This window comes from Tauraco erythrolophus, chromosome 11 (genome assembly GCF_009769465.1).
Source record: "Tauraco erythrolophus isolate bTauEry1 chromosome 11, bTauEry1.pri, whole genome shotgun sequence".
Taxonomy (NCBI): Eukaryota; Metazoa; Chordata; class Aves; order Musophagiformes; family Musophagidae; genus Tauraco; species Tauraco erythrolophus.
The window spans coordinates 25118040-25137562 of NC_141475.1; the positions used below are offsets into that span (position 1 = coordinate 25118040).

At 42.8% G+C, this 19523-nt stretch overlaps 1 protein-coding gene across 5 annotated transcripts in view; it reads left to right on the forward strand.

The window, feature by feature from the left end:
- The window catches only part of MECOM (MDS1 and EVI1 complex locus), a 190494-nt gene that overhangs the window by 160758 nt on the left and 10213 nt on the right, over positions 1-19523 (forward strand). Inside the window, exons 6-9 of one of the 5 annotated variants that reach the window (XM_086618102.1) lie at positions 540-696; positions 6557-7919; positions 9896-9983; positions 12858-12884. In XM_086618102.1, coding sequence (XP_086474228.1) covers positions 540-696; positions 6557-7919; positions 9896-9983; positions 12858-12884 — 1635 coding nt within the window. The remainder of the gene's footprint in view (positions 1-539; positions 697-6556; positions 7920-9895; positions 9984-12857; positions 12885-19523) is intronic. The other 4 variants (XM_086618103.1, XM_086618104.1, XM_086618105.1 and 1 more) reach the window with 4 other exon arrangements.

Genomic DNA, 19523 nt, shown 5'->3' on the forward strand with positions numbered 1-19523 from the left:
AGTGCTTGCACAGGATGCGGTGATCTGCATTGCTTTGTATCAGATTCCCAAAGCTTGGGCCTTTTGCAGGAAGACTTTCTTGGGTTTAAGTGGATTTGCTGCAATAATGGCCATTTTTTATTGAGCTGACAGTCGTAAGATGCAACCAAGCCCTGGGTGCTAGGACTGTGAGCGGGATTTCTTACTGTCATGCACTCAATTGTCGCTATAAAATATTTCTATTGCAGTAATGCTTAGAGGTTTCAAGCAGCTGCATTTTAACTCGTTTTCTGTGAAGTCTCTGACCTCAAAAGCACAATTTCTAACGGCAGGGTCAAATGCAGCGGCTGCAAAGGGGTTAACGGATCCACCAAATACTTGATTAATCCTGGGAAACTGAGGCCCCATCCTGCAGGCACAGCTCCCACTGATGTTCATTAGCGAGGTTTTTAATCTTAAATACTCCCAAATAGCTCCAAGGTTTGAATATTGAAAGAGTCTTGTAATAACTGGCTTCTTCTGCAGTCAAGTTTCTTGGTTAATCAGTACTCATTTCCTAGCAGGTTTTCACGGACCCCAGCAACCTTCAGAGGCATATTCGTTCCCAGCATGTTGGGGCTCGTGCTCACGCGTGTCCAGAGTGTGGCAAAACCTTTGCCACTTCGTCAGGCCTCAAACAGCATAAACACATCCACAGCAGTGTCAAACCTTTTATATGTAAGTCTTCAACTAAACGTCTTATGGCTAAAGTGTTATTCCTTTTGTCGAGAAGCAGCGTTGGCTGGAAGCAGGAGGTTGTGCTGTGCTCCCGTTGAATTTCCCGCTGCCTTCGCAAGGGCTCTGAGTTATTAACTGAGTGCTGGGTAATCCATAGTTCGATGCAAAACGCTATTTTCATGCAATTTTCCTTTTCAGGCAGATGCTGTATGCTGTATAAATGTTGTCCCTGGGATAGTTTTCCACGGCGCAGGTGCAAAGAGCAAGCGGGGAGCGGGATTTAGTGAGAAGGAGCCGTGCCAGGCTCGGCAGCTGCAGCCTCGTTGCTTTGCACCGCGCCGAGCTGGCTGCTCACCTTCCCGCTGCCCTGCGCCAGCAGCAGCACCCCCATCCTGCACCCGGCGCCGGATCCGGCCCCGCTGAACGGTGCAGGAGGTGGCAGCACCACGGTGGGCAGGGGAGGGTGGCAGCCGCTGCCACCGCGGTCGGGACGCGCTGGGAATTTGGCAGAGCCGGTAAAGGCTGCTTTGCTTTAGGAGTTAATTTTGGGCTTCCGCAGCAGATGCCGTGACTTTTGCTGGAGTTGGGAAATAAACCTTAGAGGCAGTGAATTTCGGTCGGAGGAGCTCGCCACCCTCCTTGAGCCTCTTTTACATGCCCCAAATTTAAGTATTGAGTTGAGCTGTTAGATCTTCGCCAACAGCTGCTCCAGCAATAAAACTTGCCTCGTACGTGGGCCTGACTCTGTCCCGGGCTGTAAATCGGATCCTCGAAGTCTCACGGGTCGTTTTTATTGCTGAGCCAGATCCTGCTAGGAGACGGGGACGCTGGGTGCACGGGAATGTTGCAGGTCGCTTTTTCTCCCTTTCACCAGGGAAGCAGAGACGCAGAAAATATTTAAGAATATTGTTCTTGGTAGCACCAATCTTCACCACAGTCTTTTCAGGCACCTGCTATGGCTTGAAAGGCACCTTGTGACCACCTCCCCGACTTGTCCGCTAAACTTCTTAGTCTTTTGCTGCTCTCAACGACAATTTACCAAAATATCAACACCGCACCCAGACAAAGCAGCAGCCACACACTAAGATAATTCTTCAAGGGGAGAAGTATTGGCTTGAGACTCCCATTTGTGCAAAGTCTGTATAACTGCCATTGCGTTAGATAATACTTTTGGTTTGGGCTTCTTCAATGGGAAAATGTACAACTAGATCCAATAATAAATATCGCTAGTAATTTTTAAACCTGATTCCAGGTTAAATAATTACACTTAAAGATTATAATTGTTAGAAAATAGTAACTTCCAGCTAGGTAGGGAGTCTTCATGTGGTCCCTGTTGCAATGCCCTACGTAAAAGTCTGTAAGTGGCACCTCTCTTAAATGAAATAATCTCTCCAATGCTCATTGTTACTATTTATTCCGATAAATCAAAACAGTAACTGGTATTCTTCATATGTACATTGCGAGGGATGAAAACCCATTGAGCAACCTACGAATAACAGCCATGTAATTGCAGAACAAAAGGGTTTGGAGACCACATGTCTGGTAGGCTTTGCTGAGCGATGGGAGGGAGGTAGGGTCACCTAAAGGAGATATCTGTTTTCCACCAGAAGGCCACACACCATGATTTACTCGTACCAGTCTGTTTATGGCAACTGTCTCTTATTACAGTACACCGCCCAAGCTTGAGTGAAAACTCACCAACGCTAAGGTAATTACTCACTGCCTTCGCAAAATCTCCAGCCTCTCCAAATAGAAACCACATGCCATAATAGACTGAATGTATTCAAAATAGTACTTACAGTAATTTTTTTAATAAGCAGAAAATATGCAAACTTAACTGCTGGCTAATTTGGAGCCCAGAGACAATCACGGCATAGAGCGTGCGTAGGCATGAGACGAATTTTTGAAATTTGGGAGCCAGATTGGGAGTTTGTGTTAAACCTGGGATCTGTAGAGCAATAAAAGCTGCAAGGAGGGAAGCTTCCCTTACAAGTTAGCTGCTTAAAAGTATGGCACTGAGATTTAAAGGGTGTAATAAGGTATAATAGGAGAAATCAAACCCAGCTTCTGTTGCTTTGATACGTGGAAGCAATTAAAGTTGATAACCGTCCCCCATCTACTAAAGTTTAAGCAAAGCTTTACTTGGAAATAGAAGTCATGTGATGAAAAAGAAGTAGATCTTATAACATAAACTCATCTAAGGAGTCCTGGCTCCTGGGAATATCCATGGAGACTGAGGTGCCACAATAGATTTACACACAGAGTCTCCTCCAAAATCAATGGGGCATCGGGTATGCTCTTCATTGGTGCCGTGTTACACACAGGCTTCAGGTGATGGTGCCCAAGAGTAAGACTGCTCTGGGGACTAAGGGCTTCGATCTTGGCCCCAAAATTTCTTTGCCAGCCTTGAAAAGCCACGGATTTAACTGACTGCCTGTTAAATGCCAGAGGCACCTTGAGCAAGCAGCACCTCATTAAATAGTTTTAAATAACTTTTATGCTTGAAAAGGTAAAGTCCTCGGTACAACTGTTAATTGTTTGATTGGGTTTATAATAACAAGTGTTTACATATTTTAATGGTATTGCCATTATTGGTTTAGTTAGTTTTAAAACTGAGCTAAAATCTATTTAGTCAAATGGTTAATTTGCACCTTCCTTAATAGTTTGTAAGGATATCTCTTAATTATATCTGTGTATTTTTGCCTTTCTCTGGAGTAGAGTTTTTCTCAGTTCGGTTGACTTTTGAATATATTAATGGAGAATAATAATTTAATAATATAGCGATGTTCTTTAAGGAAGAACTTCCCAAACTTTAAGATGATCAAATCTGTGCCAGTACACCCTTTCTCACCCGCTTACTGGTCTAGCCTACCTGACAGAAGCATTATATTTAATATAGTCATGTGAATAAGAAGCAGGCCCTCAACAATACCTGGTAGAAGATCAAAAGTTCACAAAACATGATTTGTTTTTAATTATACGTTAGCCTAGTCTTGTAAATGTATGCATTGGAGATATATTTTCTGGAAAAATATATACTGTCTGATGCTCTGCTGCTCTACGTTAGACATAACTGTATCAGTGTTGGCCAGGGTTATCCTGCATTAGAGAAGGAGAGCAGCTGGCCCATAATATCCAAGATGAAGCTTGTGCAAACGTGTGAATATGTCACTTGAGTTGTACCATTTTGATCCGTTTAATTTTGATTTCTGTGATCAACCTGATGGGAGCAGGGGGAGCTTTTTGTGTAAGACCTCGCAGTGAAGGTAAGGGGCCTGATTCTGTGCCGTGAAATACGGAGGTGACTTTGTTTGTGGGAGCAGAAACCTTATGCTGCGATTAGGCTCAAAATAGGAAAAAATAGGGGAAAAATCAGAGCTTCATATGGCAACAAATAAACAACAAATAGTTCTGTATTAAATAAAGAATAGTTCTATGCTAAATAGGCAACTAAAATATTTAAAAAAAAAAAACCGAACTTCTTCAGAGAAAGAAAAACATTTTTAAGGAACTAGAATAATTTCTCTTCTTTTTCTTTTTCTTTTTCTTTTTCTTTTTCTTTTTCTTTTTCTTTTTCTTTTTCTTTTTCTTTTTCTTTTTCTTTTTCTTTTTCTTTTTCTTTTTCTTTTTCTTTTTCTTTTTCTTTTTCTTTTTTCTTTTTCTTTTTCTTTTTCTTTTTTCTTTTTCTTTTTTCTTTTTCTTTTTCTCTTTCTTTTTCTTTTTCTTTGTCTCTCTTTTACCTTTTCTTGCTCTTCCATCTTTTTTCTCTTTTCTTTTTAATTTTCTTTTTTATTTTCTTTCTTCTTTCTTGTCTTTCCTTGTGAATGAAGATTTCCAGCAGGAACAGTAACTGATACACAGCAACAAACATTCTTCCTGAATTACCGCATTGCGAATTTCCTATGTTTGGGCCCAATTCTGCACTCTTTACCCCATGAATTGTCCTGGTGATGTCAACGGGACATGAACAGGGAAAACGGGTGGATCAGGCAGGATCAGGCCCTCGAACAATAGGAGCATTGTTGCTGAGATATGAAGCAGCCTGCTGAAGAGGTAAACAGTTAAGAGATGACAACAAGTGGTCAAGTTTCTCAAGGGCAGAGATTTAGAGGAGCAGGAAGGTTAGCGTGGGCCCCGGTGCGAGTGGAAGTTAGAGGACGTGATTGCAGTTCATGGGAACCGAGAGTGCAGGATGGGATACATTCAATTCAGTTTCCTTTGCAGGCTTAAAATAGAGCCATTGTAAATTATGTCAGTCTGTCTGAAATCATGAAAATGATTGTTAAAAAGGCCTCAGAATACACAATGTGCATTGTTGTGGGGCTTTGATGTGTGAAAGATGAGAGCTTATGATATAACACAAATTAAATAAAAATAAAGTGGCCACATGCTTTTTCCTGGCTGGGGAAAAAAAAAAAAAAAGAGGATTTATTACAGAGGGATAATGCTGCTTGCTGAGAATGCTGGTGCCTTGTTTTTAAACAAGGCTGGAGCTGATACGGACAAATTTTAGCACAATGAAGAGCACAAGACATAGGGCAGCCTCGGGACTTGCCCGATGCGCCTGCTCGTCCAAAGGATGACAAAAAGGGACATAAAAAGGCACAGAGGAGCTGAGCATTATCCTCTTCGAAACCACGTTTGAATTCAGGGACCTGTAATTTGGTTGCTGCCCCAATTGGCTCCCTGAGGTTTGTAGCAGTGAGAAAATCAGGGACATTCAAAATCCCATTTGCTTCAATGACACGATTCACGCTTCATAGTGTCCCACTCTGCACCATCGGGACCACTTTCAGCCTCCTCCTACGGGAAATGGTTGCTGGAAGCCGGGCTCCGACGTGCCGAGTGTCGCAGGCTCAGGCCCGTGAGCTCAAGGTAGATCTCCTCCCTTCCCTGGTGTCAGGCTTTCTCCAAGGGCAGCTTTTGTGAGGCTGAAGCTCTTCTTCTCCCAGAGGAATTTGAAAGGAAATCCATCGAGCTGTTTTGAGCATCAGACATGCAAATAAATACAGCTGCATTCTTAAAGGAAATTGTTGAAATACAGAGTGTTTTTTCATGTGCAGGAGACAAATAAGCAATATTAAGACTAGCAAAGTTATTAAGATGTGGGATTTAGAGTTACAGCATCCCAGGCACCTGTAGGGATTGTATGCATTATACCAATAGAAATGCTTTGGAACATGAGAGCACTAGACTGAGGTTACTCAGGCTCTAGCCTGGACTTTCACAAGATTAAATTCTTAATTGTAAGTGGGAAAAAAAAAATTTGTTTGTTAATAAGGTTATGCACTTGGAAACACCTGGTCGTCTCCTCCTTCACCTCTTTCATATCCCTGTGGTCTTGCAGACTGAAAGCTCTGTGAGGCAGCTCCGTCTGGTCCTGCAAATATTTGTTTTAATGACTTAACTTTCCACGTGTGAATAGTGACATAAATGGATGTCATTGGAAGACGGGGGTGCTCGCTCGCACCGGAGCGCCGTGGGCTCACGCGGCGCTACGGCCCCGAGCCGTGGCTCGTGGCGGGGCTCTGGGTGCTGACGCAAGACGGAATGACGGTACCGAACATGCAACGCTGTGCGATACAAAGAGCAAACAAGGGAACGTTGCCTTGTAGTGATTTCCGACCTTTTCTGGTTTGTCGGAGCGGGTCTTGGTGCTGCCTTGAGACATTTGTCTGCTCGGATGCCTTGCTTTGGAAGAGGACAATAGCTTTTTGTACATTTGTGTACTCTGACTTCTCCTTACGGCTTCCTAATTGACATTTGGCGGGTTAAAAAAATGGTGTTGCTTGCAAAATTTTGAGGGTGGGGGCAATTATCATAAAGCCTGAGATGTGTTGTTGTTGTTGTTTACATACAGGTGAGGTCTGCCATAAATCCTATACTCAGTTTTCAAACCTTTGTCGTCATAAGCGCATGCATGCTGATTGCAGAACCCAAATCAAGTGCAAAGACTGCGGACAAATGTTCAGCACTACGTCTTCCTTAAATAAACACAGGAGATTTTGTGAGGGCAAGAACCATTTTGCAGCAGGAGGATTTTTTGGCCAAGGCATTTCACTTCCTGGAACCCCAGCTATGGATAAAACGTCCATGGTTAATATGAATCATGCAAATCCGGGCCTTGCTGACTATTTTGGAGCCAATAGGCATCCTGCTGGTCTTACCTTTCCAACAGCTCCTGGATTTTCTTTTAGCTTCCCTGGTCTGTTTCCTTCAGGCTTGTACCACAGGCCACCTTTGCTACCTACTAGTTCTCCTGTTAAAGGACTACCGAGCGCAGATCAGACAAACAAAAGTCAAAGTCCCCTCATGACAAATCCTCAGATACTGCCAGCCACCCAGGATATTTTGAAGGCACTAAATAAGCAACCATCAGTAGGGGAGAATAAGCCAGTGGAGCTTCAACCAGAGAGGTCCTCTGAAGAGAGGCCGCATGAGAAACTCAGTGACCAGTCAGAGAGTAGTGACCTTGACCTTGACGATGTCAGTACCCCCAGTGGCAGTGACCTGGAAACCACCTCGGGCTCTGATCTGGAAAGTGACATTGAAAGTGAGAAAGAGAAATTTAAAGAAAATGGTAAAATGTTCAAAGACAAAGTAAGCTCTCTGCAGAGCCTGGCGTCAATAAATAATAAGAAAGACCACAGCAATCATTCCATTTTCTCACCATCCTTAGAGGAGCAGACTGCGGTGTCAGGAGCGGTGAATGATTCTATAAAGGCTATTGCTTCTATTGCTGAAAAGTACTTTGGTTCAACAGGACTTGTGGGGCTGCAAGACAAAAAAGTCGGAGCCTTACCTTACCCTTCCATGTTTCCCCTCCCATTTTTTCCAGCATTCTCTCAATCAATGTATCCATTTCCTGATAGAGACTTGAGACCGTTACCCTTGAAAGTGGAGCCCCAATCACCCAGTGAAATAAAGAAGATCCCAAAGGGAAGCTCTGAGTCTCCCTTTGACCTCACCATAAAGCGTAAGGAGGAGAAGTCACTCACTCCCATACCCTCAAAGCCAACAGCCCCCTCTGCAGCAAGCCAGGACCAGCCTCTAGATCTCAGCATGGGCAGCAGAAGTCGAGCCAGCAGTGCAAAACAAGCCGAGCCTCGGAAAAACCACGTCTTTGGAGACAAGAAAGGAGGCGATCTCGAGCAAAGGAAAGCTTCGGAGTCCTCCTTGCAGCACGCCAGGCCCACCCCCTTCTTTATGGATCCCATTTACAGGTAACGGACTGTCTGCTGCCTTTCGACATCCTTTGGTACCAGCCGCTGGGTCTGCCAGGGCTGCCTGCCCGCAGATGCAGGACAACCCTGTTCCCCTCCCACCGTCCCTGGAGGTGTCACCCCACCGCTGGGACATGGGGTGGCCCAGGCTGCATGCTGACCTGCACACCCCACCTCAGATCCAAGCTCCTCAGAGTGAATGCCGGGTCTGGGAATGCTGCAATTAGCAAGTCTTCATGACTGCCCTCGCAGTGAGTCGTTAGTTTAACCTGTGTAGCTTGACATGCAGAAGTTGAATGTATTCTCTTACCCAGAAATGAATTGGCATCGGTATGGAATATTTGTGTATTTATGGTGTATTCGACATCACTGGTTTGTCCCAAAGTCCTCTTCTTCCAAAACCGTGTCCTCTACCTTCCTCTGAAAGTTAGAGAGCATCTCACCAGGGTGCCAGTGGTGCACCACCTCCTTAGTTCCTCCTGAATTAAATATGAGTATCTCGTAAGTACAACAAAGAAGCAAATTTGTCCTAAGATGTGTAAAAAAGTATGGAAATTGAGAGTGATTTCTGCCCTCTTTTCCTTTATTTGAGCAATAGGTAGATTTATCGGGCCATGTCGTTAACATAGTTGAAGGCTCAGTGTCCGTGTGGTTAGTTAATCTGGTCTGCTTCATGGAATCAATGAGCGCATTGTCGTTGGCTTCGACGGGTGCACAGACAGACACTGTCAGTAAGCTGAGGTTTTAAAAAACAGTGGTAAAATCCTGACCCCTCAGTGTTTTCCAGTAATGCCGAGATGGTTCTCACTGGGATCTGGATTTCACCTACATCCTGTGTACATCAGCCCCTCTTTGCCCTTTGCCTTTGTGCTCGTGTATCTGTAACCAGCCAGAGCCATGCATCAAAATTAGTTTAGAGAAATATTAACCATAAAAATATTTATCTGTAATATAAATGACTGATTTTACAGCCCGTTGTTTTTAAAAAAAAAAAAGTTACTGCCATGTAAATGATGTTAATTTCTTACTTTACCTGAAAAAAGAAATGCTATGGGCAAAGTTTTTGGAGAATGCTCTCGGATAAGACAACAGGTATGCATTATGAAGAAACAGGATATGATGCTGTTTACCAAGATGGTTTTAGTCATGCCAGATTGATATCTATATTAGACCGTAGGGTTTTTTTTGCGTCATACTCATTTTAACTGCCTGAAGAGGTGGAAATAATGATCCGTGGTTTATGGTGCTGCGTTACAAACTACTGAAATCTGTACAAATTCTGGCAGTGTGGCACGAGGCCAGTTGTTACCGAGCCTTCCCTTGCCCTGAGTTACATCTGCACACAGACAACAGGATCTGTCCCCTAAACTATACACATCACTAATGGAAAGAGCACAAATCTCCAATTTTCAGACTGCTTCTGAGTTATCCGTGCTGCGTTTTGCTGCCTAAACGCCCACGTGAGTCGATGGCAGTCTTTGTTCCTGGCACATCAGATTCAGCGCGTTCCTGCAAGCCCACCTTTCTTGTGCACAGCCATGGACAAGGAGAGGTTGCCAGGGTGGTGGCTGCGATGTCTCGCATGGGCAGATGAGAAGGGACCTATTGCTCAAGGCTCCTGTTGCCTTGGATTCCTCTCCTCTGAGTGGAGAGCGCACTCGGTTGCCTTATTTCTTCATAAAAGTGCTGAGAAGTTAGTCATTGGTTCCTATTCTAATTATTGCCAGTCTTTTGAAATGGGATTATTTCCGATGTAAATGGTATAATTTCCCTTTAATGGCGATTCACAGCCCCCACCCGCAATAACGAGCCGTATGCGGGAACGGAGAGTTGACTGTACTTCCTTATCTTTTACCGTTATCTCGGAGAAACAAATTACATGATGTGTAATTGACTATTTTAAACGTGAGTAGCTGTATAATTGTTGATGTCTGAGACTGATTCATCACAAGCAAATCTAATTTTAACGTTTACAGAGTAGAAAAAAGAAAGCTAACTGACCCACTGGAAGCTTTAAAAGAGAAATACTTGAGACCTTCCCCAGGATTCTTGTTTCATCCACAAGTAAGTATTTTGGGAGTTTTGATGTTGTAAACAAGCCTGTTGATGCTTCAAAGCAGGTGCAGAGAAATGAATGCAGTCTTAGTCATTTTTGGATTTCCTAAAACACACAGTTTTTGCTGTACCATTGTGGTGGAAAAGCGTAAGCATTGTTCTGAGCTTCTTGATGTTTTGCAGATGAAACAACATGTTTTGATTATAGAGGAAGCCAGATTCCAACTACATGTATGTTTTAGAGCTGCGTTCCTCCAAAACCATAGGGTAGCTACAAGCACTTGCAGCTACCTGTGTCTTCTTCAGCACTCTCCCGTGCTCTGGGCCATTGCAGTGGAGTCAATATTGACTACAAGAAGACGATGTAGATTCAAAGTCAGGCCAGCAAGCTGAGCATCCTAGGTGTCAATATTTAAAGAGTCCCAGAAAAGAGATAAAACCTTCCACCCAATGCTTTCCAGTCTCGTAAGCAAATGCTCCATCTCTTTTAGGTAGCTGTCGTGGACTTTACCGTGTGCAGTGACTTTGTAGGATCCCTGCTCCTCCATGCCTGAAGACATGCTCTATGAGAGGGCTGCTGTCTTGTTCATAGGCCATAATCCTGCTGCTTATTTACTGGCTAACAAAAATTTAGGAAGGTCTCCCTAAAACGGTGTAACAACTGCAATATGTATGTGGTATAGAAAGAGTACCTGTATGCAAGCTATACGTTGCTTTTCTTCAACAGCACTGCACCCTCATTTTGTCCTCCTCCTACTTGCTCAAGGAGATTTTGCTAAAAATTTGGATTAAATCTTATGCCTGAAATAAAATGCACTGTGGTGTTCACAAATTTGAACCCCTTGCTGAATATGGGCTGTTTATCCCACTAATGACACCCCATACGGGTCTCGTATTCTAAGCACACAACCTGGAGCTGCTGTCTCTGGTTGAGCTTCCAGTTCCTTGGATTCCTGGGCAAACCATGCCTATAATCTTCCACCACCTTTTTTTTTTTTTTTTTAATGAAGGCAACAGTTGTTATGTCCTAAGTTGTATGGAATATATTCTGAAATATGGGACTGGGAAGAGCAGCTGATGGCGCAGCTGCACAAACATAATGCTATTGCATGGATGGAGAGTGCAGAACAACACCACGTTCCGGTTCCAACTGATCTATTAAGTATTAAAATTATTGAGATTTTGTGAAAGGATTTAATAGCAGCTCAGGACCTTTTGCTGAGTTACCTTATTTCCCAAGTTGCAAAGCAACAAGTAAAAATTCCCAGCAGATAGTACAAATGCACAAATACACAAAGAGGAGCTCAGTCCTCTTTGTGTCCCCTGGTGTAAAACCAGGCCGGTTCCTCTCCATCAAGCGAGTGATTCTGTTAGAGCAGGTGAGTGGCTGTAAGTTAATAGTAAATTATTTCAATGAGGGCGTTTTAGGTGGTGTATCAATGGAAGAAACGATACTATTTTGCTTAGTGCTAGCTAGATTTTCAGAAGGTGTATCTCTGTGTCGTTTAGTGAAGTTGGTTCGAGGGGCTCAGAAGGTTTTGCCGCATGTTGGCGTGATGATGGTGGTAGGTAGCGTGGTCGGTGGGTGGGAAAGGAGGCTGTTTGGGTAAAATGCATTGGTAGGGGTTTGGCTGTGGTGGGCAGGGAAGGAGTTGGTTTCTCTTCTACGTAGTGTTGCTTGACTCTGGGTTACGTGGGGAGCTGGAGGAGGGTTAATGGGAATTAGGCGAGGATGCCGTAGGCACACAGGTGAAATGGAGACACTGGGCATTCAGGATTTCACCCTTCATGTTTTTTCCCAAAGAGTTGGTTAAATCTGTGTTGGTGCCCAAGGAAGGTCCCAGTGAGGTTGCCAAGTCTGTCAGTGTGAGCAGGAGGTGCCACATGCCACCTCCCTGCTGCGGTACCAGCCGAGGTGGGGCAGAGCCAGCACCCTTGGGCTGGAGAGAGGGCTGGTTGCACATCCGTGGTGCTGAACACATGCACAGGAGAGCACAAACATGCCCATTAGACCTTTTTTTAGCCCATTCCCCCACATTTCTCATTGTGTAGTAGAAAAAGAAAAACCCGACTGGCTTTCATTTTATCACTCACCTACCTGCCAGGGATCCTGTCTTCAACTTGGTGTGAGACGGATGGATACAAAGGTCATGAGTGTAACATGCACTCTTAAAACAGTGTAAAAAAAAAACCAAAAACAACTAAACCACCATCACATGTCCTGTCAATAGAGTAAATGCCAAAATCTGCTTTCTTGCTGACTTTAATAGAAAGGAGTCTCCTGTTTGCAAAGGCAGAGTTTGGCTCGGTATTTATAGAGGACTGGGGAACAGCTTGCAGAAAAGCTCTTTTTCCTTTATAGTCCTGTTCACCCCTGTAAAAGTACAGGTGTGGAGTGCACCGCCAGTTTTCATTTTCTGCTGGCAGGATTTATGTATGTAAAATATGAACAAATTATTGTTTGTGTCCTACGAATTTCTGTAGGTGAATTTATTTCTGAAATTTGCCATCTGATGAAACAAGAATTTGGGTTTTTTTTAACTGAATAATAATGACGGCTAACAGATGGATCTTTAAAATAGGTTTCTGAAGTAGAGATTAAAGACATAAACTCTGCAGTCCTTACCTTGTCCCTGCCTGGGCAAAATTCCTCCCAGCGGCAGTGGCCCGAAAGCTGTGAAAATTAGATCATTTAACAGTATTTCACAATAATTTGCCATTACGAGAATTGCGTTTCTGGGGAGACAATACCCCGATGCAACAAATCATTCAAAATAACATTTTAATTAGTATCTTTAAATAAAATCTTAATTAGTAGATTGATTGCAACGAGGGTTCCAACGCAAGAATAATGTGTTGTTTTTGTTTCAATTTTGCTCCCAGTTCCAATTGCCTGATCAAAGAATTTGGGTAAGTTCATTGCTTATATTTTTGATTTAATCATTGTGAAATAAATTGCATAAGAAAAATATAATATGAAAGATAACTTACCTCTCAATTACCAAGCATGCCATGCTTTCCTACAGAGTGTTGTAGCTGTAGCAGATAAATATCCTCTTATGTCAAATTGGCTTGATTTTTACCTACCTAATCCTGCCGGGTTTATTTGGTGAAGGCAATGGGAGCTTTACCTGAGTGAGGATTTCTAAATGCAGTCTTTGTTTATATTTAACTGAAACTGTTCCAAGCTGTTTCCTTCAGCGATTGCAGTGAAATTTTGAGGCTGAAATCCTGTTAGATTGCAATAGTTACAGATATTTAAGCTGCATTCGAGACGTTAAAATGCAGAGCCTCAGAGGACTTCACGTTTTATCTCGCATCGACTTCAGTGGGAGTTAGTCACTTTAATAGCTTTGAAGTTTTGAGCTTAATTGCTCGTTGCTGTAGTTAAAGCAGAAATAAAACATCCATTTATTTGCCATGTTTGGGTCAAATTTGCCCTGTGTGTATACTTACATCGTCCCCCTTATAAGAACAGGGATTGCGCTTTTAGTACTGTGGGATAAATTTGAGCTTGCTTCTATTTTTTTAAAATCTTATTTTTAATACATCTAAATTGTTCAGGAAAAAAAAAAGAAAAAAAGAGCCACAGCAACTGCTTTTGCAGATGCAGCTCAAATAACACCGTGTTTTGCTTGTGCGTTGCTGGCTCCTCAGCTGCAGCACTGAACCCATAAATACTTGTCCCAGGTTTTTCCCAACCTTTGGGCTTTGGAGAGGAGAGCTGGAGCCAGCCGGCTGCGGCTCAGGTCCTGACTCACTCTCGCTCATCACTCGCAGTGCGACGTGGACTAATTTCACAAGATGAAGCCAGAATTTCACAAAAGGAGATCTGAGATCTTCCTGTACTCTTTCCCATTTGCGTCTCTGTACGGGGTGAGTGCAGGAACCCTCAAAGGTGCTGCCCCTGCAGATGGGCACTTAGCCCCGCTGTCCTCTGCGTGCCATCCATGGCATACTTCAAAAGCAGCGACGGACCTTCGCTTTACGTACACGTGGCTTTTAATCCCATTTTCTTCCTGTAAATTGATGGTTTGCGCAGCTGCAAAAGACACACTGGGATCCTGAGATGAAAGGATCTAAGCAGGCACTGAAGGACTCCTGCAAGCCCCCATAGATGCTGCATGAGCTCAACAGATAGGAGGTAGGGTTAGATGCCAGACTTGGGGAACACAAGAAGTGGTTTCCAAATATTTTCTTTGCAGTGGAGGACATTCAGTGTAGCACGTGACAGGGCCATGGTAGGATTTGTGATTTGGCCCGGGCACTCTGAATCCTCTGCTCTCAGAAAAGTGGCTCTGTTTGGGCATATTTGGGAAGTTGAACAGCCCAGTGCAGTCTGTTTCTTCTGTATGCTTTCCTTGACATTGGCTTGATCCTCAAATTTCCATCATTCTGCTTTTTTTGGTGAGCATGTGTCTCCTGGCCGTGCTAGTGCTTTGAGCAGCTGCAGCAGAAATAGGTATTTAAAACATAAAAGTGCCTAGAGCAGGATGCTAATTCATGGGTGAATCTTCATCTTGAGAGATTTGAATATCTCAGACGAGCCTTTCTATCTCAATCCGCAGTTGCATGTGCCATATATTTCAAGATTATTTCAGATTGTTCTTCACTGTTTGGCAGGAACACTATAGTGCAAATCAATGGGCAACACCCCTTCTTGAATGGATCACGATTTATTTAGTCTTTAGGCTCTTTCATCCCCTTCTGGTCCCATCAAGAGAAGGTTGCTATGAAGAGGTTCAGACTTTATTTGCGATAGCTTTATGGAGAATCATCGTAAATCATTAAAATAGTTTTACAAATAGATGAAAAGAAATTTTGGTGAGTTCATTAACAAAACTTTTATTTTACTGGGCTTATTTTAGGATACGATCCATTCTGTTAGATCAGCTAAATCCCCACCAACTGCATTAATACAAATAACGTTCTGGAACTATACTGCAGATCAGCAGGAGTTTCTCGCTACTGCTTCATAAAGCTCAGCCGTGTGTGATAGGTCTCTTGAACGTGAATATAGCTCAGCCAAGTTCTGTGGCTGGATGTCCAAACACACACAGTTTCAAGACAACAAATTCACAAGTCATAGTTTTTAGAGAAAGCGTTATAACTTGAACTGGGGAGGAAGAAATCCTGAGCTTTACTGTTTGGGTTTTCAAGGTTTCTCTAAATAACACTAGTAAAAATAGAAAGCAAACATTTGAACAAATTTTTTTTTTCCCATGAGTTGCAGCCATAAAGTTAGTTGGTTTTGCGATAATAGCAATGAAGGAGTCGCGTCTGTAAAACATGAGGTCATGTAATTCATGACATTGTCTGCTAGATTATTTCATATCATCAGGTTATTCTTAAAAAGCAGCAAAAACAAACCTTTGCTTTATTTATGCCACTTTTTTTCTGCTGGTTAATAAATTTAAAGGCAAATATTCAAGGCCCCTGCTGATGATATCTTGCCCGTTGAAATGTTTATAAATACTTGTTTTAGCCGATTATGGTAATGTCTGCATTTTTGAGTCGGAGCTGGGGAATTGCGACTGCATATTAGTTTGCGTCAGTAGGAGGTTAATAGCCTCTTGGGGAGCGGGAGGGAGGTGGGGGAAAGCTGCTTCCTTTTCCAGACATCTGGACGCAGATAGAATCAACAACTCTTATATATGTAAATCAAAAGTTACTGTTCTATATAAAATACTGTCATTCACTGATCTCAGATTAGGAGCAGGCATGACTTGTCCATAAGGCAATAGCTGTATGTAAAATATGTAATAGGATCTTCTTGCTCTCCTGCCTCCTCGGAGAGCTTTCTCCGTGGACATGGCAATTACGCTAATCCCATCCTTGGGGTCAAGCTGTGCCTTCCTCCCTGTGCCCTGTTCAGGGATTGTTGCAGCCCTCGGGCACTTGGCTGGGCTGCAGACTTCTCCCAAAAGCGCTGCCCGATGGCTTGAGCCACCCACCTGCCTCTCTGGTGGTCCCCAGGCACCCTCCGAGGAGAGATGAGGTGGCCACGAGCACCCACCAAACCTCCCAGGACAGATGCTGTTGCTAACAGCCGGCTCCAGGAGTTCTGCGAATTGCTGATCAGTAGCATCTCCATGGTCAGCACAGCTCCTGTGCAGGCAAGTCTTGCTTTACCATCAGTAGCAATGGTGTTTTGAAGGAGTAAGAGCTACTTCGGTTGTGTTTCAGCTGAAAGAGGGAGTTTCATTGTGGAAGAGGGAAAGTCATCCCCTGGGTTAGTAATTAGTCCAAAATAAATAAAAAAAAAACCACCACCCTTGGGAAAAAAAGGTTAAGAATAAATGACTGATTTTTACAATCATTGAAGATTATCAGAGAGTCAACTGAGGGGGGTCACTGGGATCTGCACCATGATGTATGTCTGTATATGACATAGGAAAAAGGGTGACCAGGCAAAGAGCAGAGTTCGTGATTGTTTATTGAGAATAGCTAAATCCAAAGCTGACTATGAAGATTTTGCTGAAGATTCACAGCAAGCTGCGTCACCAGCGATTAAAATAGCAATAAAACTCAATGTCAGTGAGTACCCAGTCATACCAATGGAAAAGTGTGACTCTTAATTTGTGTCATTTGGGAGAAAGATCTTGAAGTCGATAGTTTTATGAAAATATCATCCGAGTGCTTAGCAGTAAGGAATTGAAAACATTATGTTATACTGCTTTTGAGTCTTGAGTACAGCTGAAGTCCCTCTTAAAAAGGACGTAGTAGAATTAGAAAAGACACAGAAAAGTGCAACAATGATGATCAGAGGTAGGGAACAGCTTCCATACAAAAAGGGACTAAGTAGGTTTTGATTTTTTCAGCTTGGAAAAGAAATGCCCGAGGGAGCTGTGCCCCAGCTCAATGAGACCATGAATGGTGAGCAGAACCTGAATGAGAAATGGTTATTCATTAGTTTTAACAATACAAAAAAAAAAAAAAAAATGAGGGGCACCCAGCTGATTTATCAGGCAAAAGGCTTAGAAGGAACAAAAGCCAGTGTCTTTTCATATGCACCTAATTAAATTGGCGAACTCTCCTTGACAAAAATATAAATGGATTCAAAAAGGGTTTAGCCAAGTGAATGGGATCCGCAGCCACCGATGGCCGTTCAACACCGTGATCGAGATGCAACCTCCAATTAAGGCTCTTTCACCTCTAGTTGCTTGTGCACGACTGAAGACACTGGGGAGAAGGTCTGTCCCTTGCCCACCCTCCTGCGCATCCGCTGGGGCCACTGCTTGAAACCAGGGTGCTGGCTTTCCAAAAGCAAGTGTCGCAGGTTTTATAATTCCTGCTTGGTTTTGGTGCCTTGAGTTAGTCTTCAGTGTGACAAACCTCAGATTCCATATTACCCAGTTAAGATTTTGTGATTAGACTGATGAGTGGGGACTGTCTACCTGAATATAAAGTCATGAGAGCGTGTTGCGGGTCTGGGATGGCAGGATTTTATGGGCTCTAACAAGCCCTTGCTGCCCAGGTGTCCGTCTCACGATAGGGAATTGCATCCTGAGGGCCCCAAGCACCAGCGTGCTCCAGGACTGCTTAAGAAAATGCTCTGGTTTTGGTTCCTGTGAGCCCTGTCTCCAGCAGATAGTGCCTGCTATAATTACCCTGACAGCAGTGGAGAGCCACTGACTCATATCAGCAAAGGCTGGGGCTGAGCACTTCCCGTTGTTCCGGGCACATTTCTTGAAAATTATAAATCATACCAGGTAACTACATAGATCAGTCTTCAAAAAAAACCCCAACAAATAACTAACACAATAGTCATTCCTACGGTGAGAAACATATTTTTGGAAAGCGAGTAGTACTTTAAAAGAATTGGAAGAGCTTGTGTTTCCTCTGAATGAGGGATTTAAGATTAGATGCTGATTTCATACCTATTTTGGGACTGATGTAATCCTGGAGGCAGCGTTGGAGGTAGGGCTGATCTGCATCGCCGGACATTAGAGAAGAATCAGTCTCAGTTTCTCCTCTGCAAAATCCTGGAAATAAGAACTAAAAAAAAATAAGCATGACTAAGCCATTTTAAATGTAAAGGGGAAATAGTTGTTTTAATATATTACTGTAGGGGACCATGTACATGAGAAATGGTGATCCAAAAATGATTTAAAACCACTAGATAATGAAACTGACTTGAATATTAAATGTAAATAAATAAAACATTTATTATACTTCTCAATGCCCTTATTATTCTTCACCATAAATATGTGCTATCGTAACCCATGCACTGTCTTGTCACTGCTAATCAGCCCAAAGGCCAAAGGTCATTTTTCATCCAAACCATTTATTTTCTGCAATTGCAAAATAGACGAATTAATTCTTGCGGGGAACAATTAGAAAGGCAGTGGAAAGACTATTGTAAAAGCTTTAAGAATCAATTCCGACTAAAGAAAAAGCTCAAGTCGTATAAAAAGAAATATATGGTAATGTTGAGGTGTATGGGTTGATAACGACATCTCGGTGCCGAGATAGAATTACCTCCTCTCCCAGCAGCATCATCATTACATATCTCACGCCTGTGATCAGTACGTGTCAAAATCCTTCATATTGACGAATGTGCTGTCCACTTGCATCTGTGGAGAATGTTTTAGCAGCTGAGTGATTATGAATCAAACCCCAGAGCTCACAGCCCCTACTGCCTCGCAATGCTTTCACATTTGTTGCCTGACAAGTAAATGTATCTTGACTTCCCTCTGAGATTTTTTTTTTTATTTATTTTTTTTTTCTTTGCACCGTGTTTGATGAAAGACATTTGGCAAATTGGCAGTGGTACCCTGTACATTGCAATTTGTACTCGGCATTAGGAATCTGAGCATGAAATGAGAGGGCAGGCTACAGGCTAAAGGGAAAAAAAAAAATAACAACCAGCCCAAAGCCACAGTTAACCGGCATGTGAATAGTCATTCCAGAAGACAAACCTGCCATTCTGCTCAATAAAATAAAATTAAAAAAAAAAAAAACAACCAACAAATATGCAATTCTTCCCATTAAAATAAAATTTCAAACCCCCAACAATCAGAGCAGTCTCTCATGGATTTTGAAGAATGGACTGTGAAGGTATCTGAGGAGTGTCCAGCATCTTATCTCTCATATAATTTCCTCCTTTGTTACAGGCAACATATTGCACAGGGCTCATGCTGTGGTTTTTATGCTCTGTAGGTGACATCTTGGGTTTCTTTTTTATTTTCATTTGTTTGTGGTGTTCTGAAGAGGCAGATGGTTACTCTCACCTGTCAGTAGGCTCAGCAGCAGTCCTGAACTCTCTGATTGACAATGTTTTGAGATTTTGGAGCAGTTTTTCATGGTCAGTTCCAGACACCTTAAAGGAAACCATTCTCTAGAAATTATTTAATGCCTACTCCCTAAAAATTAAAGCCCTTTAAGACAGGTAACCAAGAGTGGAGACATCCCAAAGTATATAGGGTTTACAAGCAACTAAAGGTAGAACAGGAATGTTAAGAGGTTGTAGAAAAATAGGATAGGCATCTAACAGGTAAAGTAAACACATAGCACCAAACCCACCAAAGCTTAATTTCTTACTGATTT